The sequence below is a fragment of the Bactrocera oleae genome, chromosome 3 (assembly GCF_042242935.1).
Source record: "Bactrocera oleae isolate idBacOlea1 chromosome 3, idBacOlea1, whole genome shotgun sequence".
NCBI classification, from domain to species: Eukaryota; Metazoa; Arthropoda; class Insecta; order Diptera; family Tephritidae; genus Bactrocera; species Bactrocera oleae.
Window position 1 is genome coordinate 75,242,616 of NC_091537.1, and position 27,231 is coordinate 75,269,846.

The following is a 27,231-nucleotide window of genomic DNA, read 5'->3' on the forward strand; positions in this document are numbered from 1 at the left end:
AACTACATACACACATCAACGAGTGGGAGAAAACAACGATAACTTTCATGCAACAATAACCCCCGTACTTGTTAACTCGTCGAATAAGTGCTACATTCGCATTGAGGTAATAATGGAGTGAAAGACGGAGTGCTGATCACATGTAGCGGAACGCCGTTTACAAAGCAAGTAAACGATCAGCTTAGCCGGCAGTAAGTGAGTAACGCTGCGGCGGTACGCTCCGGTAAATGAGCAGCTCAAACGCAAAAGCAAATTTAATTTCATGCTCACACCTAGACTGAAGGTAAGCTGGCTGACTGCTCGCGCCGAGCGGTAGCCACAAAGTGAGTCGCACAATAAATTGTCGGTCGTGTTTTTAACGCAAATGATTTGACGCAGCAGTGCGTTCAAAACAAAAGCGAAGGTGCGGTGTGTCATTTAAAGATCTGAAAATCAGAGAGAGCGCAGAAAAGAGGCTTGCGAGCATTGCGGCACTTCCAATGCCCGTGTAAATTGTAAATATTAAACTTGTGACGGTTAGGCGAGCGTCTGAGCGCTTGGCTGGAATGGCAGAGCAACGCTTTTGACTTTGTGGCGCTGGGTGTGCCGCTTTACGGCCACATTTGTCGCGCTCAGTTGTGCTTCGGCTTTGTTGGCTTAAACGCGTACCACTTTTCGGAAAAGCGTTTTTGTCTATCGGTTATTGGCGGCATGTGCGTACGCGACTTAACGTCTATCGCTTTTTGAATTTACTTTTATTTCATTTCCCTTTCGTGGCTTATTCTGCTTGCTTTGTTTGATTTTTGTGTTGTGCGATTTTCCGTGCTTAATAAATTTATTTCAAAAATGCCTTCATGCCACAACGCAAACTTATATAACGAAGCATAACAAATTTTACACAAATTAAAACGTAAAAAAAATTGTTTGAAATATGGTCGAAAGTGTAAACTACAAAATACTAGTAGTTGAGTTCAAAGTGCCAACGTGGATGTGAAAATATTGAAAATTAGTGGAAGCAAACTGTGTGTAAACAGCGTGAATATATGCAAAGCGTATAAAAATATTATTTAAAAAAATTACCAGGTAGTTAGTTGTGATGTGATCTAAGCAACAGCGGGCATGTGTTTAGTAAGGTCTGTGTATGCAAATGAAGGTTGGAAAAATACGAGTAGTTAGATACAATGCTGCGAGCTTAAAGGCAATAAAACGAACAAATAATGAGTTAGAAGAATTTCTACAAGTTTCAGAAAGTGAAATCTACTAATACACTCACAAATACAATATATTATGAAAGTTATGTATGTATATACAATATATCGTATATGAAAATGGAGGGAGATGTGTAATTAATAAAAATATGTGAAATAATTTTTAAAAAGGTTAAAATCTATATTAATTTGCACTGGAAGTTATTTATTACATTAAAAATATTTCTCAAGCCGTTTTTATGCAATAAATTAAGACAAATTTAACTCACCAATTTTTAAGTATATTAGTCTGAAGTCTAAATATCATAGCTGGTTAAGGTAGTGACTATCAAAAGTTTTTATTATCAATCGTTAAGCTAACTAAATAACAAGATTCAGAGTGTTATTATTTCTCAAATACTTCTCACAAAATCTATAAGCTTCTATTAAACGTCTGAAAACTTCTAAAAGCAACAAACGGTCAGAAAATATTATATTAATATAGCCGGCTCAAAAAGAAGCACGATACCGATCAAACATTTCGAAAAGTTTTGAAACGTTAACCAAACTAAAGTTTTTTTTACAAAGAATATAGATTTAAGAAGCAAAGTTGCTGATTTCATGTGTGAAACTGGCCCCTAACAATTGCTATATAGGAGATACCTACAATTGTCGTTTGTGGTCAGCCAAATCAATAACTAACTAATGTGTCAGTTCATTTATAAATTGCACAGGGACTTTCCATACGATTCTGAGAAAGATTTCATAAAATATCTCTAATTTATTGTATTTTACAAGTTCTAGATTTAAATGATATAACTTGGCAGCAGGTTTTAAATATTACAAGAAGAAATGTTAACTTCGGTTGCATCGAAGCTATAATACAATTCACAAATAAAATTTTTACAAAAGCTTGATATTGACCGATCAGTTTGTATGGCTGTTATGTGTTCTAATATTTTTATCTGACCAATTTATTCGGGTATTATAGCATTTCCTTGGATAATTATCCATACCAAAATTCGTGAAGATATCTCGTCAAATAAAAATGTTTTTCTTACAAAGTCTTGTTTTTTACCGATCAGTTTATATGGCAGCTATATTATAGTAGTCCGATCTTAAAAAGTTGTTCGGAGATTATAGCGTTGTATAGAACAATAATTCATTGCCAAATTTCCTGAAAATATATAAAAGTTTTCTAGCAGTTACACGCTAGAGTGGTCCGATATCGACAGATCCGACAAATGAGCAGCTTCTTGGAAAGAAATGGATGTGCGCAAAATTTCAGATCAGATATCTCAAAAACTGAGGTACTAGTTCGAGTAAATACAGACAGACAAACCGACAGATAGACAGACGAACGTATATGGCTAAATCGACTCAGCTTGTCAATTTGATCGTTTCTATATACATATATTTTATAGAGTCTCTCATGTTTCTTTTGGATGTTGCAAGCTTTGTGACATACTTAATATACGCCTGGGTATAAAAACTAAGAGTTTTACACAGTTATTTTTTATATTTAGGAGGAACTACGTCATATCTGACCTTCTTTAAAGCCGCAAAATATGGTGCATATACTAGTCTCTATTAAGTTATGCTCTTATTGTATACATTATATATCGTATATTTTAATTGACAACGAAAGTTGAAAATTAATTCAGTAGTTCTAACAAATGCATTGAAATTTTAACCCAGTCGCAGATTTCAGAAAAATGTGGCTAATCGCTTCAAACTAGTTTAAAATTTGTGACTGGAAAGGGCAATGCAAATAGCGGTTATTCTTAGTAATATTAAATTTTTTAATTAGAAGTAATGTAAATGAGCATATCATTAAGCGTGTGTAATAATAAATAGGTGGCTGTAGTTAGCCCTGAAATTTATTCCTGATAAACGTTCACCAAGTAGGCGGTTAGTGTTCAACCTTACTAAATACTCAAGCAAGCACCTCTGCAGCAATAAGTAAATAACAGTTTACGCTTAATTTACTGCCGTTCATGCGATTTCCTAAAAACTTCAATAATCAAGTTCATAATAATATGACATACAAGAGATGAATGAAATTTTACGCATTACTAAGCCGATTAATTGCCTACAAATATGATATGATAGTACGAGACCAAACTGCTTACGAGTATATTGCTTTAATTATATTGGGACATGCTTCGCTGTGTTTCTTATAATAACAAACTCCACAGGTGTTATCTTGTGTATTCAGTAGTTTAGTGTAGGTTGTAGCTGCTTAGAACTACAGTATTTCTTAGAGGTATAACTGGCATATCAGTTGTCGAAGTGAAGACATGTGTTTGACAGTTTTATTCGCAATACTTCGCAAATTTATCAAATACACACACCGAAACACTGCTTGAAAAGCGAAGCAAATCGATTTTCGAACTAGTATTCTCTATTTGAAACTTACGGATCACTCCGAACACGTGAATGATAAGACGAAATGGCCTTACTACTGGTCTATACTTTTTTGAAACAGAGTTCTAAATTTGTTTGGTGTCGCCGCATTGGTATCAATCGAATAAGAGCTGACGAATCCAGCAGGATGAAACAACAAGTCACACAGCACATGAAATCACCAATTTGTTGGTTATAGTATCGGTCACATCATATCAAGTAATACATCCGTAAATTGATACTCTAGGTCATGTTATTTGCCACCAGATTACTTCTTATAAGGTTCCACTTGTGGTAATGGTCTATGTTGAAGAAACTGCAAGGGCTGAATTTTTAGAAACCTAACATTCGTGGCGTTATTGGCCAGATAATCGAACGAGAGTCTTAATTCATGCATCTGAAATAATTGAAGAGTAGCGCAAATTATAGATTCATAAAAGCTTATGAAATATTTTGAAAGATTGATCTTAAATTATTGTAAACTAGAATCGTTTCAATCCCAATTGAGAGATATAATGTATTCATTAGTTTTAACTTTTATTCTTATATATATACTTATAAGTATAATAACTATATTGCCAAAGCTAACTTCAGATTATTGTGTATTAGACGACTTTATTATGATCTATAGTCTAGTAACCAAGTGTTCTATAACCTTTTAATCTATTTAGGGTTTTTTGAAATTTCAATTTTTGATCCGAGATATCAACTTTACCGTCAAAGAAGAATGATTTTTTTTTTTAAGTTAAATAATGAAATTAAAATGATTGCTCTCCATTTTTATAGATATAACTCAGAATATAAAAAAACCTGCTCTTTTTCTCATAAAATTTCTGTGGTTGTAAGTACGAAGAATAAAAACTATAAAATTTAATTATCTCAGAAGTCTATGTACACTAGCAGTAAAAAATAAGATAAAACAATTCTCTAGAGTCCGCGAAAAGTTTAACTAAATATATAAAAATATAAAATATTTCAGATAACGTAAGCAAATAGAAGTGAAAAAATGAAATAACACAAGTTGTTTTCGAAAGCTTTTATAACTTTTCACTTCCACCGTTGCTGCTGCTAGAAACTGCGAGAGCAAAGGAAAAGAAAAAAAAACTAAAATAATTCAAAACGCATAAATAACCAAAGCAGCAATTAAGAAAATACGAAATAAGTAGACAACAAAACTATAAAAACATTCACCAACATTACACAACACAACCAATACACTACCGAACATGTCCGATAACGGTGAACAACAAGCGCCCACACAACCGGCCACCGTCTCACATCCACTGCAGGATATCGCCTTGGATGTGCCGGACGATGCTGCCGGTGGCAAACAAAACTGGGTTAAATTCGATGATGACGAGGCGGCACATAAAAATGCCAACAACAAAAGAAACACACACAGTGACGATAACATAGGCAATGCCACACGCATTAGCCCTATCACCGTCACTAGCAGCAGCCGAGACGCGCTGGCAGCAGAACCAGCAACGTCGATGCCAATTCCGGCAAACCGGTCAGCCCCCTCCGCTCTACTACCAGCGCCGCCCAGTCGTAAGCAAACATCTGTCGCTAACGCGTCAATACCAATAACAACGGCAACAACAGCAGCCATAGCGCGACCACGTTCACCATTCAGCGGCAAAGAGAGTGCGAGCGGTGCCGAAGCGATCGTGTCAGCATCAGCACCTGTTCAGGTGAGTAACCAAACAATGTCAACTCTCGAATTTTTCTTTTTCTGGCGCTTTATACTCAAGTTGTAGTGAGAACGGTTAGCTTGTGGTAAGCTCTTTTGTTGCATAGTCACGCGCAGAGCTTTTCTGAGCGCATATTCGTATAAGTTATTCTATAAAGAGCTCAAATTGTTACGGGATTAGCGAGTGTATGCACTATAGAGAATACGCACCTAAATATCAGTTAGCCACTTTCGTTTGCTTCAAGCGTCACTCGTTTATGCTTTTTGTATACATATATATACTTCACTTTATCTTTCCTTAACTCATTATCTCATTTGCTTTTGTGTGATTTTTCGCATTCTAATCAACTCAGTTGTTCGCATGTATTTTGCTTTTTTAGTCACCACACGAAAAGGTCATAAAATGTGTATAAAAAAATTTCGACTAAAGAATGAATATTTTTATACCTACTACTTCGCGATAATTCGATACTTTTTTATTTACCTTTTAGTTGCCAACGGCATTTCATTCTGACAAAAGATGTGTCATGTTTTTTTTTTTTGATGCTACGAAATCAAAAAAGAAAAAAAAACACACCATCAAATCAGATAGCGAAATATATCCCATAGTTCTGGATACCAGGAAGATGGTCTATAATTTATTGCTTGTTTTTGTTTCAAGTGGTTCCATGAGGCTCAGAAACAAAATATATGCTTTTCTGAAACTTCCTTGTTGTTCTTAATTTCCCCAACACATATGGATAGTATGCTTCATATTTAAATTAGAAAAACAAAAGGCTTTAACCATACAACACAGGTTTTCAGCGGTTAAAGAAATTTATGTGAAATGCGTTACCGTTAAGAGTGAGTTTTCGCTAAAAGAGTGAACTCGTTATTAGATTTTTTCAAAGACTACTTTAAGGGAATGGTTAATTAAGTTTACAGTTCTTTTATTGAGAAAGATGTGTGGTCCGATAACGGCAGCTGCGACAAATGAGCATTTTTTTGGGGAGAAAATGACATGTGCAAAATTTCAGATCTATATCTTAAAAAATGGGAGACTACTTCACGTATATACGCACTCGGCCAAACCGAATTGACGGGCGAATTGTTTATATGTACATATATATAATTTAAAGGGTCTCCAACTTTGCCTTCTATATATTGAGATTTGACAACCCTAGTGTTGCCATTTGAATTTTATACATTCTCAGAACGTGCACTATGAGCACTATTTGTGTTATTTACGGTATCCTAAAGTTTTCATCTCGGACAAAAAAATATAATTAGATTGCGCGATTATTTTTTACAACTTGACTTTTGACTTCTTTTTCTGCCGTACGTAAAAAATAAACTAAGAGATCAACGTTTTTTGATACCTGAAGAAGCGGTTGATTTAGAGATACATGTTGTTGTTGTTGTTGTAGCGGCAGAATTCTGAGATACCTCAATCAGAGTGGCAAAATTGCTTCGAAAATTAGTTAAAACGCATGCAAAAGTGTATGGATCTCAATGGAGAGTATTTTAAAACCAATAAAGCGATTTACGATGATTAATATTTGTCTTTGTTCTGCAATCCCGAAATATAAAAGGCAACCCTTTTATACCTTGTACAGGATATAATTATACGTCATGATTAAACCAACTTTAGTATAATGATGTTAGCCGACATTACCTAAACTTTACACCATCAGGTAATTCTAGCTGTAAATCTGAAAGAGTTGCTACATGTACCTCATAAAGCGCAGAGTTCTTAAAATAAAAGAATAGTACAATAGCAATTTTCAAATCGGAAATAGAAAAATTTATTTTCAACACTAAGAGTTTTTTAAAATACCTGATGCGTTCTTAGCAAAGTTTGTTCAATGGATTCAATAAAGTAGTCTGAAAGACTATCCCGAATATGCAATGATAAAAAGTAAAACGTAAATACTTGTAAGTACTACAGTGAAACTAAAACGTTTCTTCAGACAAGGTTACTTACCATATGAAATATATTTAAGCTGAAAAATCGTAAAATACATAATAGGCATTCAGAGAAGCTTTTTAAAATCATTAGTCGTGATTCGGTAGTTTTTACGTGCATTTTGTTTTTGTAAAATTAACGGATCATCGTACTACCGAGTAACGACGTACCAGCGCCTGGCAAGCTTGGTGCTTTTTTCGTTATTTGGTAACATCAAATCAGCTGTTTGTTTTACGTCGTTGCCCAAAAAGTTCATTGAAGATTCATTACGAAAAAAATACGTTTTCTACTCGCTACAAAATAATTTTAGACAAATTTTTCAAAATTAAGTATTTAATAAAATAAAAATAAAGCTGTTTTGAAAAATTTATATATACCACACTACTGAGATAGGCCAAACAGTATGTTCACAGTTAAGTGAAGTATCAACTATCGAAGTATCAACCAACGAATTCCCAGATTAACATACTCGGTCTGAATACCCCTATAGTCAGTTTCGCGATACTGATGTAGGTCATCATAATGTACGAGTATGTATATCACATAATTAAACTCAGCACAAAACATCAAATTTATGCATAAACAGATGCAATTCACAATATAATAAGAGTTTATTTATAATTTTATTCAAAATGTCTGGTTCATAAAGTGAAAAAATTTATTTTCGCCACAGCTGAGCTTTGTTACACCTGTTTACATCGGACCTTTGAAAAGCGGGGAATTAAAATTAAATTGCCGGCTCACATAACAGTTGTAATTCAAAAAACAAAAAATATGTCTCTGCTGTTAAAAGTGATGCTTTTAGTTGTCGTAAACAGATTTTAATAATTTTTGATTGTGCTGTGGATTAAAGCTCGTTATAAAAGCTAAAGTTCGTGCGAAACCCTACTCTTTCAACATCTACAGAGATCTGAGTTGTGAATTAAATTTGAGAAAGTTGAAGAATTTAAGTATTTATATATTTTTACTTAGGTAAATGATAACGGACGCATTTTTTATTGTCAGTTTGGTTTGTTAAATTGTATAATTTATAGGTACAAATTTATCAAAGCCTAAATTTTCTGAAATCATAATTACTTTAACTACTTTTGATATTTTTGATTATAATCACAAACAAGCCCGAGAGTATCACAGCTTATTTTGAGGTATATTAATATTATTATTTCTGATTCATACAAGTGCTATAAGTGATGTCAGGCGCCGTTTTAGTCACTATTTAACAGGTTCCGAAAGATACAATTTTAAAATTCCAAACTTTAGATTCTTATGTTCTTATCAAAACACCACATACAAATTATAATCACACCATTTTACAAGTTATAAAAAATAATAAGAAAAGCAAAAAATAGGAAACGTTTTAATGACTACTTTGTCTATTAATAATTTGCCATTTTTTTAGCAGTGCTTGCTATGAGTCCATTTCACGGAAACATGTTCAATAGGGTTTAAGTTAATCACCATCATGTTTCAAACTGCCATCAGTATGGAAAATATTAAATTTCGCAAAAAGCAGATTGCTTACTAAGATATTCTTTGACATAGTTAGCACTTCCTTAAGTTTACTTTGAAGACTTACGGCTTTCATGTAGCCAAGAGACAGTTATGAATCGCACAAAGCAAAGCTTATCGACTTGCTTACATAGTTTCTAAAATATTTTTAGATGAATTTTAATAGTTTCAATTCATTACTGCTTATTTTGCATACAAATATTCATATTATTCTCAAGTTGAATACGTTTTGACAACTTTTGGTAAATGGGTTGAATCAAGCAGGTATTTAATGGGCAATTATAGAAAGAAAGTTTTGCGAATAATTACGTCTGTATATTGAACATTTCGGAATAAGTTAGAGTCACATAACTGCAAAATTCTCTGAAGATATTATATTTAATTTATTCATGCATATATAAGTTAAGTTTACTTAATCATCCTTTCGTCCAAAAATGAGTTACTAGTCACGGTCATTTGGTTGAAAACGAAATAATTAAAAAAGATATAAACTTTTCTTTATGTTCACTCGAATACAAACAAATATTCGTATTCATCTGAAACAACAATTCCATCATGTATCTCTTGAGTAAAAAAGGTAATTCTGTTTATCGAGTGGGCAGCACATATTCGCCATCAAAAGCGGGTAATTTAAAAAAAAATCGTATCAAATGTGCTAATTTGCCGCTTAATGCCCTCATGACCATATTTTTTATGACTTATCAATATAATGTATATAGAAACATAAATGGAAATAAGCAGGTGCAAATTCGGAAACTAATATTTTGTTAATATTTTTTCACAATAACATGTTTTATAATATAATATCATCAACGGTACATGGCCATCTATAGCCAGTGCCGGACAATCTATTACTAAACATATTTTTTATGCTGGAATATTAGTTTCCCCTTAAAAGGCAGTTAATTCGAAATAGTTTGCTAGTTGTTTCTTTCTTTTCATATTTCAACAACTCTTTTCGTCTAGCGGAGAGCTAAATATCATATATCCTTTTAGACGAAGTATCCCTTATAGTCCCTAAAGGCTAGATTATAGTACGCTAATATATAGTCAATGTGCACTATATAGAATTTATAAAAAAAATTATTTTGTCTATCAAAAGTGTTCCTTACTTGTGACTTGTCTAAAAACTCAGTAAAATATATAAGTTATGACTAATAAATAATTTAAACAAGAAACAAGTAAAGAAGCTCTAAGGTTGGGTGTAACCGAACATTTTATACTTCTGCAAGGTAAAGTGAAACACTGGATTTCCGTATATAATATATATTTATATTCGGTATTTTTTAGCACAATGGTCTATTATTATCAAATAAACATTTTCCCCAAATTTAAATTATACATCTGTTAGATTGACCGATATTTTCGGCTAAAAGTCAACTAATAAAAAAAGTTAGTCAAATAGTTTTAGGTGATACACAGAACCGTTAGGTGAACAAAACTATTACACTCTATGCAACATATTGCGAGAGTATAAAACCGTTAACTTCGATTGCACTGAAGGAAGCTAGAATACCCTTCACAAATAAAAAAGTTTCCATAAAGAGCTTGATTCTGATCAGTCGATTTGTATGGCAGCTATATTCTACAGCGATCCGATATTGGCGGTGATTTGAGGGTCTAGTTCGCTTATATACAGACAGACGAACATAACTGAATCATCTGATCTCCTTGATATGAAATCAAGTGGTTGTATTAGTCGTTTCATCCAATATTTTTAAAGGAGCCAATTATAACACGGCTCTAAGAGGTTGTATAGGTATATGCGCTCATCTGTTAATTTTTTAGCGAACAAAGCGTGGAATTTGTAAAAAATCGCATTAATCTTGTCTGTAAAACTTTAACTTGTTCAGCAAAATGATATAATATAATAATTATATAGACTGAATAACACAGTCTTGGCCACGGCTGCCATATACTCGTCAGGGCGCAACGTGTGATGACACTATACGAACGATTAGAGTTACTTAATAGTAATACAGTAAAAACAAGTTAAAGTCTTCTACTTGTAGGGGTAAATTAATGGAATACTTGGCTATAATTATTCCTACCAAAATAGGGAAACCTCAAACGTACAGCAAGCTTTCCGAGCAGTAACTGTCTCTTGGCTATCAAAGTAGAAGTAGTCGTCAAGTTTTAAAGCCATCAATATTATTGCTTACTACTTCTACTTGATTGAAAACCTCTCACATTTGTTTAGTTTTTGTTTTTTGTCAGGTGATTAATTGTATTTTCAAAGCATCCATTAGCTACAATACTAAAGACTCGAAAATATCATGAGCACCAACCACTACCTGACATCGAATTTGTTTTCGGCGTTTTGTAGACTGATTTTAATTCACCTACAGATGAAATGCAATTAACATACAAAAATTTTCTGACCTAATGTTCACTTCCCTTGGAATGTAGGCAAGCAGCTGATGTGGAGGTGATCTCCAGATTTGATTTCCTCTGCTTTACAGTTTTTGCATTTTATGAAAAACAAAATATGCACCAGCAATAATTGCACCATTGACTATCTGAAGACTAACGTTCGTGCCGAAATCATCGCTACACATAGTGAAATGCTCGAGAAAGTAATGGAAATGCCGCAAAGGAAGTTAAGTTTGTTGTTACCAATGAAGATGGCTACTTAGTTGCTGTTGTATTTAAACAATAACTAAATATAATATGTTAAGAGTCAAATTAAAAAAGAATATCCCAAATATAAAAAATATATATAATATACCATATATCAAATACATATGTATATACAAGATAGGTCTATTTCAAATAAATATGCGAAAAGTATAACAATTCAGTCGTACTTTGATCAATGATTGGACGAATCGACCCAAAAACGCAGAGTAACATTGTTTTGTTATTGTTCTACCAAAAACGTTACCGGCCGACTATTGTATTTGCGGAGGCTTTGGATAACTTTCACCGGCACAACCATTCAGTGGACTGCGGTTTGGGCGCAAGTGTCTAATGATTGTCCTTCGATTTAATGTATTTTTATGTCTTTAGGTTTGATGTTCAAAATGCGCGAAGCTTTTTCATTTGTAAGTTTGAATGATGTCCATACATAGTTGTAAATGATGTTCAGTTTACAGTCGCCCAAAATAAAATCTTGTCAAATTTCTGAACTAATTCTTGACCTTTGAATATATTGGAGCAGAATTCTTGTAATACCTGAAATCGTTTTGCATCAACGGTATTTTTTTCCATTAGAAAACAGTGATTTTAATAAAAATTTTAAATTCACTTTTTTGTCCTGTAAGAAAAGTAGCAGGGAATATTACCATAGGAATGCTTGCATGAAATAACATGAAGTTCGAGGTAACATTACAGTATTCTAAATAAAGTTCGCAATAGAAGCAAGGGTAAGCATATTTGGAGAAGGTCAGAGACATTTTCAGACTTTGCGGTATATATACACATTTGGGCATGAAGTTTGTTAGCACACTCGTTATATTACATATGTATATTTTGCAAAATAATGAAAACTGGGGTAATGAATCCACTTTATATATGTATATTTCTAAACTCTTTAAGTTTTATATATTGTATATATTAAGTGTTTACTTTACTTCTTTTCAAATTTTTACGCTACAACGCTTTATTGTTGTTGTTCTGTTGTGTTTAACTGCAATATCTGCAATTATGCAATTGTGTTCAACTCTCATATTATTATTTGTGGTCAAGGCCCTGCACGCTTAATTCCAAGCAACTTGTTTTTGCGCTCCAAATAAGCCAGCATTTTTCAGCATTCCACAAATGCGTAGCGCACATGATGCAATTAGCACATACATATATAAGTAGAATGTAACGAGTATGTAGAAAAAAATTATTGAATCATACATGCAGTTATATAAATATATATGGGGCTAAGTATGTGTATGTGCGAATGTGTCAGCTTCAGCACGAGAAAAGCGAAAAAGAACAAAATCAATAATATTGATTTCATATTTTTCGAAGTGAAACGCTTTGTAGGCCCACAAATAAACGCAAAATATAAATAGGCAGATGGCAAACACATACAAACATTGCAAAAAAGCAGCAAGAACAAGTTAGGCATGACTGACGCACGTGCTAGCAAAGTCATTAACCAATGAGGAAAGCCGAGTTCATGGCAAAGCAGCGGAAAACATAAAAAATTTAACAAAGAATAAATAAAACAAAATTGAAACTAGCAAAAGAGAAGAGAAACTTGCAAGTGTTCGCGCAAAAAAGGTACCGTTAAATTACTGCAAATGAACGTGACTTTAAAATTTTCGACTATCGGCGCCAATATACGCCTATGGACACGCCGTAAAAGTTATTGTTGGATGGCATTTATGAAATTTATATATGTATATACAAAGTACATACAAATATAGGCATATATATACGTACATTTATATACATACATATATATATATTAGGGTTTACATTTTTTTTGTTCAGCCTGAGAGTAAAATTTGTAGATTATAAAAAAAAATTTTTTTTGGTAAAACCTCGCCACATTTATATAAAAACTACTGAATTTTACGGTTTTTGACTCAAAATTTATTTTAACGCTTAAGGAAAGCATGTTGTCGTTTAAGACTTTTTTAAAACTCCAATAATGACCCCAAGCATTTTTTTTAAGTTGATAACTTTTAATTGGCTAAAAAGAGGACTTTTCACAGCTTCTAGAACACTTATCAAAAATTTTTTACGAAATAAAAATTTTAACTCGAAATTTGCTTTAAAAGTGAGCCACTAGATGTTAAAAATAATTTTTTTTGTCCAAACATTTTCATTTTTTATAATCTACAAACTTTCCCCAGGCTAATCAACAAAAAAAAATTTTCGTCCACCCTAATATATATGTATATACATAGTTATAAGTGCACATGTTAGCGCATAGAGTTACTCGTTTTATACAATTCATTATTCAATATGCAAAACATTTATTGTCTTTCACAGCGCGCACCAACAAAAACAACAGTTTCCGTCGCTTCACCTCCAACGCCAGCGCCGGATGTAGCACCCGCTGTTTTAAACACGGAGAGTACGCATGTCAATTTGAATGCTTCCGGTCGTTCGCAACCGAAACTACAACAACATCACACACCCACTGCACAGCCAAGCGGGCAACAGCTACAACATCAGCAGCAAAAGGCTAAATTGTCACCGTCAAATGTTGCTGGCGTCGCAAGTGCTGGCCATTTACAGCAGCAGCAACTGCATCATCACCAACAACAGCTACAACAACATCAACAGCATTATCAAAATAACAATGGCACATCGCCATCGAATGGTAGTAGCCATAAAGTGGCAGCAACAACAACGGCGGCAACAACATCGAACGTATCAATACCCGTCGAAACGGTGCCACCGATGCGTACCATTGAACTGTCGACGGGTCGCATACGTGAAGGTTTCGGTAAGTCTGCTTGCGTAATGCAGGGTATTTGGGCTGTTTTACGCTGGGTATTAGGACGGACATAAAGTAATTCAGAGTATTATTTATAGTTTTGACACAGTTGTGCATTTTGATAATTCGATAGCTTTGCGCGAGAAAAGCTCACTAATAAAAGGGAGTTTGGTGATCTTGATTTAAATGTGTGTCTTATTGAAACTCTTGACTTAACTGCTGCCACTACTATCACAGCGTAAACTCCTTTAAGACAGGAGATCGCAAAACTTTCAGCAAACCTTTCAGAAATAACAGTCGTAGCACTCCGCCAAGTGTACAAGTCAAGAGTCTTGTTTAACCTTTTAGTATTTTGAGAAGTAAAATAAAATTATTATGGGTCTGGAAGCTACTACAGCCTTTTAATAAACCATTTAATCTTCAAGATATCGCCAGCAATCACAGAAACCAAAAGAAAGTTAAGTCTCCGCATTCAACATCAATGATGTAGTGCAAGTTAAACGGCAAACTCGAATTTAAGTTTTCTGAATTTCAACCCAATATACTTCTTGAAGTATTTATAAAACTCAGAATTTAATTTTTATGTAAACTTAGTGAATTGTCACTAAACTGTTAAGAAACTTAAATGGCAAGGCCCCCAAGATAGTGGCATATGCAGACGACATGTCAACTTAATAACGGGAAGGTGCTTACACATAATTAGCAATATTATGACAACCACTCGGAATACAGTCCAAAATTGGGCATCGCAGACGGTTCTGGGGTTGAATTCAGACAAAATGATCTGCTTGTTTTTACCAGGAAATACAAAATCCCTCCATGGAGGCTCCCTTCGATAAATTGGACATACAAGTAACTTTCTCTCAGCGACCGCACCAAATACCTTAGGGTAGTCTTGGACAGCAAACTGCTGTGGAAGCTCAATGTGGATGAAATAATAAGAAAAGCCGGCAATGTCTTATATGGGCTCGGCCTCAACTGGGGCTTTCTCCTTCTCTCATGCACTGGTGCTACACAGCGATTGTAAGGTGCAGTAGTCTGGTGAACAGGCTAACAGAAATCTACCTACAGAAAGAATAAAAAAGGTTCAGTGGCTCTTCCAACGGAGGCTCTTAAAGTAGTGCTATACCTGTCACATACAAAATTATCGGGACGCCTACTGGCTGCCGGAGGATGTAACAACTCCAGAGTCAACATCTAAGTAAACAGTCAAACAGTAATCAAGGCTTTAACCAGCGTCGCCAGAAGTAAGGGGCTCCACTTCTACTGGGTATCAGGTCACAAATTCATCGAGATCAATGAGATATTGAACGAGATTGCCAAAAGTAGTCATCCAGATGACTGCAGAAAATGTCAAGAGCAAGGCACCAGGGAAATAATGGAGCATCTCTTGTCCACTTGTCCCGCATTGACAAGGCTACGCTTTAAGCATTTGGGGGCCCCACGATATGAGAAACTGGAAGAGGTATTGATAGTGAGGCAACAAAGCTATTGATATTCGCATCAAGCGCAGGCATCCGAAAGAATGTTCATCTGGTGTCGCACAGGACAAAAACTGAACCATGCGTGGTTCAGAAGCCTACCAGACTAACCGAACCTAACCTAGTAAATTGTCAAAAGAGTCAACGGTGTAAAAGCAGTGAAACAAAGTTGTAGCTTTCTTAACTCTCGACTAGAAGTTTTCATACGACCTTCTTAGATATATAGGATTTTTTGATTATAATTTCGAACACACTGAATTTTTTGAATGAGAAGCCGCCATTTTGTCTAAAATTTTAAATTTTGTCTAGTCCTTCGAACATTATGTATTTTCATCTATAGTAATAATATTTTTTTTTGGTTTTTGTATTTGAGATAAGTTTAAGCAGAAAAATCGTCCTCACCATCAGGCACATTATTTCTGAGAATCTTCTGGAGATCGGCTATGCGATCAAGGGAATCCAGAGTTTTTCAAAATGAATCGCCGTTTATTAAAGTACCTTAAAATCTGTAAATGCAATTTTTTTCTGGTTTGCAAGTGGATATAACCCTTTAAGGATTAGCACTAGTTACATGACAACCCTAAATTATAGGGTTAGTAACAGAGAAATATTAGCTGAAATGTTTATAGTATTTATAATCATTTTTCAATAGGTATATAACGCCAACTGTATAAATAAATAAACAAATAATTATTCTATTCTACTATCTAGCGAACGGCGATGTTATTGTTACTTTGTTACCTGCCAACACTAAGTGGCCATGGGTAACGCCAGCTATATTCCGTCCTGAACTTGTACCCGAAGAGCTGATGGCGCAAGGTCTAACCGTGAGTACAACTCTTTAAATTTCATTTTTTAAATAACATACGTGTTCTTCTCACCTTAGCTCACCGTCGAAGAGTACGTCAACGCCATGGAGACATTGGTCAACGATTACCGCTTCACCGTCTACAACATCTGCTACAAGCGTATACTCGTCTGCTGGATTTTGTTAGCCTTCACAGTATTGCTAACATTGCTCTTCTCCGGCCTACAGGGTGTGGCGCTCTTCTCGCTCGGCGTCGGTTGGCTCTTTCTTAATGCGGCCGCCATTTTCCTCTGCATGTGGGTAAAACTTCGCCTATCACGTGGCCTGGAGAAATGTTTGGCACGCGTCAATCGTCAGCTAATGAAGCATAAAATTCTACTCATACTCGACGACCGTGGACGCATCTCATGCCACAAAGTAAACTTGTGCTTCATGTATTTCGATGCGACGCAATGTGTTAGTTTCCTGAATGAATTTCTCGAACACACCGAACAAAATGGTGGTGAGGCTATCAAGGCGGGTTGGGAGCGCAAATTAGATATTGATGTGAATGATATTGTCATACAGGGCAATAATCCGGTGCGTTTGTCGCGCAAGCAGGTGAGTGCAACAGCGGTGGGGTAAAGGCGGTGAACACTTCGAATTTTCACATTTTTTAACAACATTTCGCAATCACATCTGTATTGTCTCACAATTAACACATTGGAGTGCACAAAAACACGAAAAACCAAACTGGCACTTGCCATACAAACACATTCGCACACACACAAACACACATATGTATAAAAATAAATTCATGCAAATAACTCTTTCTCTATGAGTACTACACTTGGGTATCTTTGCCCGCTCATTTCACTTAGGTTGTAGCACAGGAGCTGTTCCTCAGCTATTTGCAACGTTGGGGCAAGGATTTTCTGCGTCGCCGCTTGGACTGGACCGTGCAGGAGGCGGGCGTGCACGAGACACCGCGCCATTTGCAATCGTCCATATGCCCGTGTCAGTACGAGGAGGAGCTGCTGCGCAACAAAATCAAAATACAATTGCGAGGCAAGCAGTGCTGTGGCATTAATTGCATTGGTTGCTGGCTTTAGGAGCGCTTGAACAACTGCGCAAGCAACGAAAGCAAAAGCGTGTTGTTGTTGAAATGCAAGTGGGCGCAAAACTTGAAATTGTGCAAAGGCATATTTAATATTTATTATTTGTTCTCATTGAACATAGGCGTAAAATAAAAAAAAAAAAAATTAATAATATTTTTGTATAAACTCTGTTGGCTTTCAGTAAAAAATGATTATGCCCCCTTTCATAAGTTTAAGTTTGTAGAAAACAACACCAAGCAATTATATTTAACATTGTGGCATAACTACTTATAAAAAATGTTATAAATAATAATAATAATAACAACAACAACTGTATTGCTGTATTATAAATTATATATATATATATATTTAATTATTTACATTTGTTATTTTCAAAAATGTCTATAACATATTTGCACGATTAGCATCACACGATTAGAACCGTATTACTAACTAAAGCTTAATTAATCTTAGACAGTTTGAACCTCAGAGGGAAAAATTAAAAGCCAGTGCTTTCAAAGCAGCCACACGTACGCCTAAAAGGTTTAATGACAGATACGTACCAATTTCAAGGCGTCTTTAAAACGACTAGACAAGCTTAAAGCAACAAAATTATATTACGGTCAATCAACTGTGCTTTCTAAAAAACACAGTTCAACCATTGCTAAAATAACAATGAAGGCATACTAAATGGGCTGAAAAGTCTGCTGTCTGGCGAAGAGATCCCGTCACAAACAAAATGATGTTCTGTTACTTGTCTTAGAACTCTAACTGTAATTTTTAAATACTGTAAAAGTTTTATGATATTTTCTGCAATCGTTTTCAAGTCATTGAACAATTTACTTACAATTCTATTTTAAATTAATTCAATTTACAATGGAAAAACCTGAGTTAATCGTTGATAAGTGTTAGCATACTCTGTCCAGCAGGATCAACAGTTAAGCGACATACCTAGTATGACTGCTGAAAAAACTGAGATTTTTGAGAGTTAAAAATAAATCACTGTATCAATTGTTCTAAAAGTTTTAAGGACACATATGTATGCAAATGTACATACATATTTTACATAAGTACACAGTACAATTTTTGAAGAAAAAATTTATTATTTTTCGATACGCGATAGCTTATGGCGCTAAAAAGCAAGATCCTCACTCACGGCCTTCTTTGTGGAGAATACCTAAAAAAATTCTCAACTAGTAGCTATTGTCCGCAGAATGAGCTACGATCGGGAAAAAATCAAAAATTGACAAAGTAGCGGCGTTTAAAAAAAGTTTAATATTATTCAAATTTTGGTCGTTTTTGGCTTGCTAAAATTAAAAAAATTGCTAGGTCATTATATTATATGTAGACTATATGCAGAACAAGCAAATAATTATCAGATCATTTATAGCCAAGTAATACCTGCAGCAAATTCGAAAAATGCTGTTTAGAAAAAACATGTTCAAAGATAAACTGATTACCTACATTGACTGTTGACTAAACTATGCTATAGCCTGTAACTCAAAAAGTATAATATTTGAAATATTCATTTAAAAATGTAGCATGTTAATTTTGAAGGCATATACTATCGGTGTATGCAAGAATTAAAAATTTTATTTTTTCGAATATATTATATACAAGCACAAATAATGAACTTTGTTTAGGAAGAACACATGGCAGAGTATTGTTCTTATGACATCATGAAACTTCGAGATATTTGGTTGAGGGATTTCATCGGCATCTCAAAGAAATATCGATCAAAAAGACAACCGTGAAAAAAGCGTGACATACGACCTATAAATTAAAGGAATTGCATTATAAACTAGTCGCACATCCATCATATTCAGCGGATTTGGCCCCAGTGATAATTTTTTCTTTGCTGTACTCAAAAAGTGATGTAATATTGCACTTAAAACGCCTATTTGGAAGGTATCCAAGCTTCACACTAACAAACCTGTGACAAATTGTTGACCATTACAACAAATTCGGAAAATGTAGTCATATTTTTTTTATTCAAAAAACTTTTGAGTTTAATTATAAAAAGTTTTCGGCTGTATAATTTTTTTTTTTTCTTAGTTAAATAAAAATAAGGTTTCAAAAATATTAATATATAATATTATATAATGGCTTTTCCAACGTTGTTTTCAGCTCATATAAAAAATATGTGTTAAGACGGTTCTTGATCATTAGGTTAGTTATTAGCTCCTTACATTAAGAACCCTTATATGAAAGATCATAAAGCACAACTTAAAAAATATATTTTTATGAGAAGTGGGCGTGGGCTTGCCTTTTTTATATTCCCTTTATATCTTTGAATAAATGCAGTAATTTATATACGCAAATTGTTGGCATTGGAGAAATGAATTTGATTGAAAGTAGATAATATCAATTCCTAAATGATATACATTAATAGTTGAAACGTGTAAAAAGTTGTATATAACATACTACTTTATGGTACATATAAACATACTATACATTTTGTAATAATCACTATTTGCGTTCTAAATATTCTGACAATTGTATATATTCGCTTAAAATAAATAAAAAAAATATCTGCAAACAATTAAAGCTTTTTCAACAGCCTTAATGAAATTATGTTTAAGACATTATAATTAAAAAATAATTCAAAATTAGCAATCTTCGATTTGACAAGCGTTAGAGAGTAGACGGTATTTGGAATACCCACCAGATACTCTGATGCTTTGAAATCAACTCGCTAGCTTTGTATTGTTGAATTTCTGACAAAAGAAGAGTGTGGACAATCGTTTGCGAGTATAGAGCTGCCGAATCGATGCCGGCTAATACCATCTTATAAAAATGTATATATGTATATATTATTTCAGCTAGTTCGCTAAGAAATTCTGCACTTTTCTCACACACACATTCAAATTCATTGCGCATTTTGTAGAAAAGCACAGCTTTAATATAAATACAATATTATATCGAATTATCTTTTAAAACCGTAATATTTTATATTAGCACACATTTTAACTCTCTCTGCTCATCCACATCCCTTTCTACAATAAATTTATTACTCTTGTATGTTCCAATAATGAAATGAAAAAATTCCGAAAATTAAATCGACAGGAGCGCGGCACTCAGCTTTTCCTGCGTTATGCCTCACGATGGGGTATGGAGGCGTTACGTGGTCTGGTCGATGTTACGCCACTGGAGCCGGGACGTCATTGTGGACAATTCCAGTGTCCCTGCCAATACATAAAAGAGCATTTGCAGTGCAAACCGCGAGGCAAGTTGAAATGTTTCTATTTCATTTATTGGGTGTTGGCTTCAGAGCGCTATGACTAGGGCCACAATTAAGTGAAAACATGTAAGGAACACATACACACACACACGCATACACAGGCAATAACTTTAGTTATTTAATAATTTTATTTTAGATGTAACGTACTTGCTTTAATTAAAATCAGTACTCTAAAGACGCTTGTGGCAAATAAGCTTTATAGACATTCTAGCAGAATATTTTATTATACTCTCTACAGGGTATTTGCCATGAAGTTTGTAACACCCAGCAGGAAACGTTGTAGACCCTACCAAATATGTATACAAATGATCATGATCAGCGTGTTAAGCTGAGATCGATTTAGATATGTCCGTCTGTATTTATGCGAACTAATCCTTCAGTTTTTGAAATATCGATCTGAAATTTTGCACGTGTGCTTTTCTCTTTAAAAAGCTGCTCATTTATTGGAACCGCTGATATTGGACCCCTTTAGCATATAGCTACCATACAAACTGAACAATCGGAATCAAATGCTTGTATGGGAAGCTTCTTTATTTGAGGTAATATCTTTACGAAATTTGGCATGAGTTCTTTTCTGAGTCAACAATGTAATATCCGAAAAAATTGTTCAGATCAGATCACTATAGCATATAGCTGTCATACAAACTGACAGAACAAAATTAGGTTCTTGTATGGAAAACTTTTTGATTGGACGAGATATCTTCAAGAAAGTTGATGTGGATTATTGCCTAAAGCAATGGTGTAATTGTCGAAGAATTTGTTCTGATCAGATCACTATAGCATATAGCGGCCATACAAGCTGACAGAGCAAAATCAAGTTCTTATAACGAATATTTTGTATTTGTGAAGGGTATTACTGAAGTTAACTTTTTTTCTTCTTATTTTTTGTATTTTATTGCATTCTTCATACACATACATCTTTTGATTGATATTTTCAGTTGTAATTGAAATATTTTCACGCATTTATACTCTTCATTTTCATCTAGCTTAGTTTCGTTTTGTGTTAATTTTTTCTTTATATATGTTTTAATTGATTTACATGTTTTTGTATGTCCTTTCTTTTTTCGGAAATCACAAATGCAGTTGTTATAAATAGCATAGGCCAGGTTGTTTGGAGTCGTTTTCCAATGTACTTAGAATGAAATTTAGCAAGAAAATCCACTTTGCACCAAACTTTTCATGTATGCATGTGTGTGTGAGCACAATTTTTGGCGGGCGTTCACTCAAAAGTATTTGTTAAACAATTTGAGTAATTTTCAAATATATATATGTATATACTCGTAGCTGAAATATATAAACAATTACTAAATTATCCTTAATTACATACAAATACATGCTTAGTTCGATAAGTTAATTACAATTGTTATAAGCTCATAAGTACTTAAGTACATACATATGTACTCCACTTAATACAAATCTATATGAATATATAATAATAATATATACTAATTGTTTTAATCAATGAGCAGACATTTTAAAGTACTTCATTGTAATCATTTATGTATTCTCTTAATGCTTATTACCTTGTATGAAAACTTATGTGTACTTACAATTTTCCATACGAGTATATATGTTTGTATTTTCAAGCGCTTTCAAAATTTCCTTTGTATTTAGTTTTGTTAAGCAATAAGTTTTCGAATAAAGCACACTACAAAAATCTAATACACAACTTGTTGTTTCATTTTTATAGGATATCCTTGCAGTTGTATTGCTTACGCCACGGATCCCTACCTACAAGATCGCTTTTAAGTGTTTCCATTTGCATTAGGAAGTCATTTATATGGTATCCCATGTGCTTATAGTGACTAGACTCTCTATTTACAAGTATATAAATGTTTAATCCATCATATGCAATCAAGAATATTTAAACATATCTATTATACGTCAATGTACAATACATATGCTGTTATATGAAGCAGTCAACAAAGAGCAATTTACAAGTATATATGTGTATAATTACACGAATAATTAATATTGAAATACAATTGTACATAACGAAATGTGTGTTTGATTTGAAGAAGATTATGAAGCATTGAAGTGGAAAACCCATTAATTTCAAAATTTAAAATTAAACTCAATTTTAAGATTGGTATTTTTTAGGGGCATTTAAGAAATTCATAAATGAATTTAACATTCTAACACAGTTCGCATAGTAGACGAGTAAAATGGCGAACTGTCAAAAGAGTCTACAACGGTCTACACGGTCTACAATTTCTTAACACCAAAATTATTATGAAATCTGGGTTTGTGAAAATTGTTTAAAATTAAACATCTTAGTGACCAAACTCTTCTAAATAATATTAATCAATATAAAATCAATATTGCAAACTCTCACAGAATGAATAATATTATATAAATAATTACCAATATTTAAGCTTTCCAACTCCACTGGAAACAATTTTTTAGTTCCGTAGCAGTATTCGGAGATATTTGCCTCAGCTTAAAACAATATTTATCTTATTATTGTTCAAAAATGGAGACAAATTTCAATGCGACAGCCATAGACCATAGAAACTGCTAAATATAGTCTACACAATTTTTTCCAATACTTAGCAAGAACGATTACGCCCATACGTGAACCAAATTTTGGGTGACTACCAAGCAGGATTTAAAACTGGAAGCGGCATTACCGATCAGATATTTATAATAAGAAATATGCTTGAAAAAAACTCAAGGAAATAATACCACCACATTTCACTTATTTATAGATTTCACGGCGGCATACGTTAGTACAAGCTATGTCCACGCATTCAGCTCGCGAGCGATACTTCTTTTTTCACATATACACAACCCATCGTTCAACTGTCGTTGAACAAATTTCTTGAGAGCATCAATCAGCATGAAAAATGTTTAACAACTATTGAGAAATCGATGTTTTTAGCTATGTTTTAAACTAAATTTATTAAAACAAGTAAGGAAGGTTGTTCGATGCAATCGAACATTCCATACTTTTGCAACTGGCAAAGTTCATAGTTGACGAATTTCATTCATGTTCAGCGGTAAACCAAATAAGTTTTCAAAAAAAAGTTGTCTATTTAATTTTATTACAGCATTTTTATTAAAGTATCACACATTTTGACTAACCTGAACAGCTTAAAGTCAGGTGTAAAGTCGGAAATCATTATAGATGATTGCCCCAATATACAGGGGACAGAGAAAAGAATGGGCTGCTTGCATTAATTTGGACATTGCTCAGGTACTCTGAACAAAATATTTTGAAGCATATTTATTAATATATAACTCACACACTGAGAGACATATTCGTCATAAGGCGAAAAACCAAAATCATTATAAGTAGTAATGGGTGTAATTCGTATATAGTGGGTGTATAAAGCCAACTGGAAGTTTCAAAATTGTATGTTAAATATATGGAGTCTAAGAGATGTATTGACCCATTTTAACTATTTTTGGCAATACCACATAATAATAATATGCTCCCTGAGGTTCATTAAAGTACACTTACCATCACCAATATACAATATATGGCGTAAGGTCAGCCGGACTTGTGGGCTTGTGCACGTTATTAACTGATTTTAACCATTTAAGGCACAAAGGTACATTGTTATTAGCAAAACAAGCTCTCTCGTTTTCATTAAGACAACTCAAATATTGGCCGATATATGTGGTATAAAATAAACCGGAAGTTCGAAAATCTTTATATTAGGTATTTGAAGCCTTCGGCCGATTCAACCCATTTTTGACATACAGGCATACTGTTATCAGGAAAGGATTTGCTCCGTATTTCTATAACATATCTCACAAATTGATCGATATTTTCTATATAATGTTCGCTGTAGGAACTGGGGTCCACATAATTGGTGTCTGGAGGCTTCAACAGTTGTTGTCCGATTTTGACAATTTTTTGCCATAAGGTGGCGCAACTCAAAGCCACTAGTAGTGCAAAGCTTTATGCGGACACATTGATTGGTTCTTGATTTATAACACCCATTTTTGCACTAAATCATACGAATATCATGATAATATTACATACTAAATCTGATCGAAATCAGTGGAGAAGGTGCTGACATATGGGGTTGTCGCTCATCGTCTTATTTTGTCCCAGCCTCCTATAAAGCTCTTTCTTACCATCTCGGTTGTAAAATTTAATGTATCTGGCGTATTTTTTTTATGAACTTATCGCGCTTTTAGTAGCTTTTAACAGAACCATTCTATGAGGTCCAATATTACTCGTTCTTACAGTGTCAATAGCGGTGCTTAAGAGATTTGTCCTGAACGAATTTGGTTATTATATCTTAAACGGTTTAGGGGATGTATACATTAAAACTCTTAGTGGGCGGGGCACTCTTAGTTCTTAGTTAGGTTTTTGTTTAATGGCGTTTTGTAGGCGTGGCAGTGGTTCGATTACGCACATCTACAAACTTGTCCTCACTTTTTTCCCAAGGAACACATGTGCTAAGTATTATTGTGAAAAACATGTGGTATCCTCGATAAAGGAAAATGGTACAACCCATCCCACGCTTTTCTCAAAATAGTTCAAATATTTTTCGATCAATATAACTATCAGTTTATACATATTAAGAATTAGTTTTCACTTTTTAGTTTGAAGTGCTTTAAAAGCGTGTATTTTTAGTTTTTTTTCTTGAATAAATTTTTTTCACCTTTTATTTTAATGTGCTTTAAAAACACGTTTTTTGGTTTTTTAAGCCATATATATTATTTAGCCACACATCGTGTCTTCATTTTCTAAGTCTAAGGATAAGTTTGAGTAAATTTTTTGTTCAAATGATAGCGTGGCAGTTAATACTTTTAGCTGTTTTAATCTTATATTCTAAGTTTTTTGACAGTGCCTACCAAACTTTTGATTCTTTTGTCAGTGCCATTCCATTATCAATCGATTAATCGCCACTTTCGATTATTTTTGTTTTTCATGTTAAAAAAACGAAATAACTTTATTAAAATTTTTTTTTTTATTATAACCGCATATATTACATATGTATTTCATATAAAACTGACATAGTAAATAAATATGTTATTTGATTTCAAGTTTTCTGATTTTTGTAGTGTAAAATGGAAATACAGATTTAAAAACAAACGAGAGCAACTCTCACAAAACCATTGATAGTTTCATGAACTATGAGCACAAATATATTTAATATCGATCTTATATCCAGAGCAACAAAAACGTTGTAAACCGGTGTAATTTTTTAAAATTTCCTACCTTTTACAAACTTGAATGCCAAATTCTCTATGACAACCATTTCAACAATGCTTTGCGTTAATTTCTGTTGTCTGGCACCGCTTGATGAAAAACTCTGCATGGTACTAAAAGCATCTGCAATCAGAGGTTGCGTGTATTCCATCAAACTCCTGCTACTCCACGGCAATTACTTATTACTGTCTTCAATCGGTTCGATACGGCATTATTGCTGATATTTGACTGCGGGACCAAAAATGCATGCAAAACTAATCTATGCATCTTATACTATAATCAAAAAAAAAATTAAAATTACTGTACCACAAATTCAGCGCCATCTTTTTATGCTTAAGCTTTATGTGCTGAAACATGTTGGTTGTGTTATTCGAATACTTCAGTTTTTTCGCACAAAGAGTGCATTTTACGAAATTTGCTTTGTCGGTTTTTGTGAAAAATTTCCAAATTTTACTTTTTACAGCAGCCATTTTGAACTCGAACGTTTAATTTTCTGAATTAACAAAGACAGTACTGTGACTTTACATTGAAATCAGTACAGTCACTTTAAGAATTGGCGTGGTTCTTTTGTTCACAAGTAGAGTTGACGGATTGGTAAATTTTGAAGAAAGATGTTGACCGAATTTTGATATAAAAATTTTTGTGATTAATTTAGTAATTTATCGATGAATGAATCGATTAATCAGAACAGAAAATTCGATGCAATCGCTTACTGTAGAAAAATACTCGTTTAATGCTAATTATTTGATCAATCTTGCCAACCCTAACCACGAGCTACAGACTTTGCACAAGCACCCCGATGTCGTAACAACAATTACGATGGGCAGGCCATATTATTCGTGCCAATGAAAACTATCTTTCTAAGCAAATTCTCCTGGGCAGACGCAGCAATAACAAAAGCAGACCAAAACTTAGATATATTGATTGTGACGTTGAAGCGTTGTCGAACTCAAGCAATGAACAGGGATAATTGGAGAATTAATTTCTAACAAACGAAAAGCCGCACCGGGTTGTAAAACTGTTGATGATGATGACAATATTTACTGCCGAAATGATGAAAATGCCGCCATTTTTGCAAACAGATTTCCGAGTTAAAGATATGGTAATGAATTGGAAAAAGATTTATCAAATTATATATAAAATATGAAGGGTAAAAAAAGTATAGAAATGTGATTTCAAATAAAACCCAAAAAAGTAATGCATTTAGACTTTATTACTTCGATAATTTCATGACAGTTAAAGTTTGAAGAGGAAACAGCTACTGCGTCTATGTCTTGTTTGCACTACTTCTTTTAATATGACCTTGTCCCGCCAGTATCAAGGTGAATGTAGTTAACAAGCGGTAAATCCCAC

At 33.8% G+C, this 27,231-nt stretch overlaps 1 protein-coding gene across 7 annotated transcripts; it reads left to right on the forward strand.

Moving 5' to 3' along the window:
* Window positions 1-588: 588 nt before the first annotated feature.
* Window positions 589-22,708, forward strand: LOC106623230 (uncharacterized). 7 transcript variants are annotated; one of them, XM_070106902.1, is made up of 7 exons: window positions 589-1,112; window positions 4,552-5,266; window positions 13,652-14,111; window positions 16,295-16,410; window positions 16,470-16,991; window positions 20,534-20,693; window positions 22,399-22,708. In XM_070106902.1, exons 2-7 carry the CDS (start codon window positions 4,799-4,801, stop codon window positions 22,455-22,457), a joined length of 1,785 nt encoding a protein of 594 aa, XP_069963003.1. In that variant the 5' UTR covers window positions 589-1,112; window positions 4,552-4,798; the 3' UTR covers window positions 22,458-22,708. The 7 variants fall into 7 exon arrangements, with proteins under 7 accessions (XP_069963003.1, XP_069963001.1, XP_014098144.3 ...); XM_070106901.1 differs by lacking the exon at window positions 22,399-22,708 and adding an exon at window positions 21,792-22,157 and having other exon boundaries at window positions 590-1,112; XM_070106900.1 differs by lacking the exons at window positions 20,534-20,693; window positions 22,399-22,708 and adding an exon at window positions 17,252-18,692 and having other exon boundaries at window positions 589-1,132.
* Window positions 22,709-27,231: the final 4,523 nt, after the last annotated feature.

Coding starts and splice junctions, on each gene's coding strand:
- LOC106623230 (XM_070106900.1), top strand. CDS start 4,799: ATGTCCGATAACGGTGAACAACAAGCGCCCACACAACCGGCCACCGTC. Junction 5,267..13,651: donor CAGCATCAGCACCTGTTCAG/GTGAGTAACCAA, acceptor TGTCTTTCACAG/CGCGCACCAACAAAAACAAC. Junction 14,112..16,294: donor TCGCATACGTGAAGGTTTCG/GTAAGTCTGCTT, acceptor TCTACTATCTAG/CGAACGGCGATGTTATTGTT.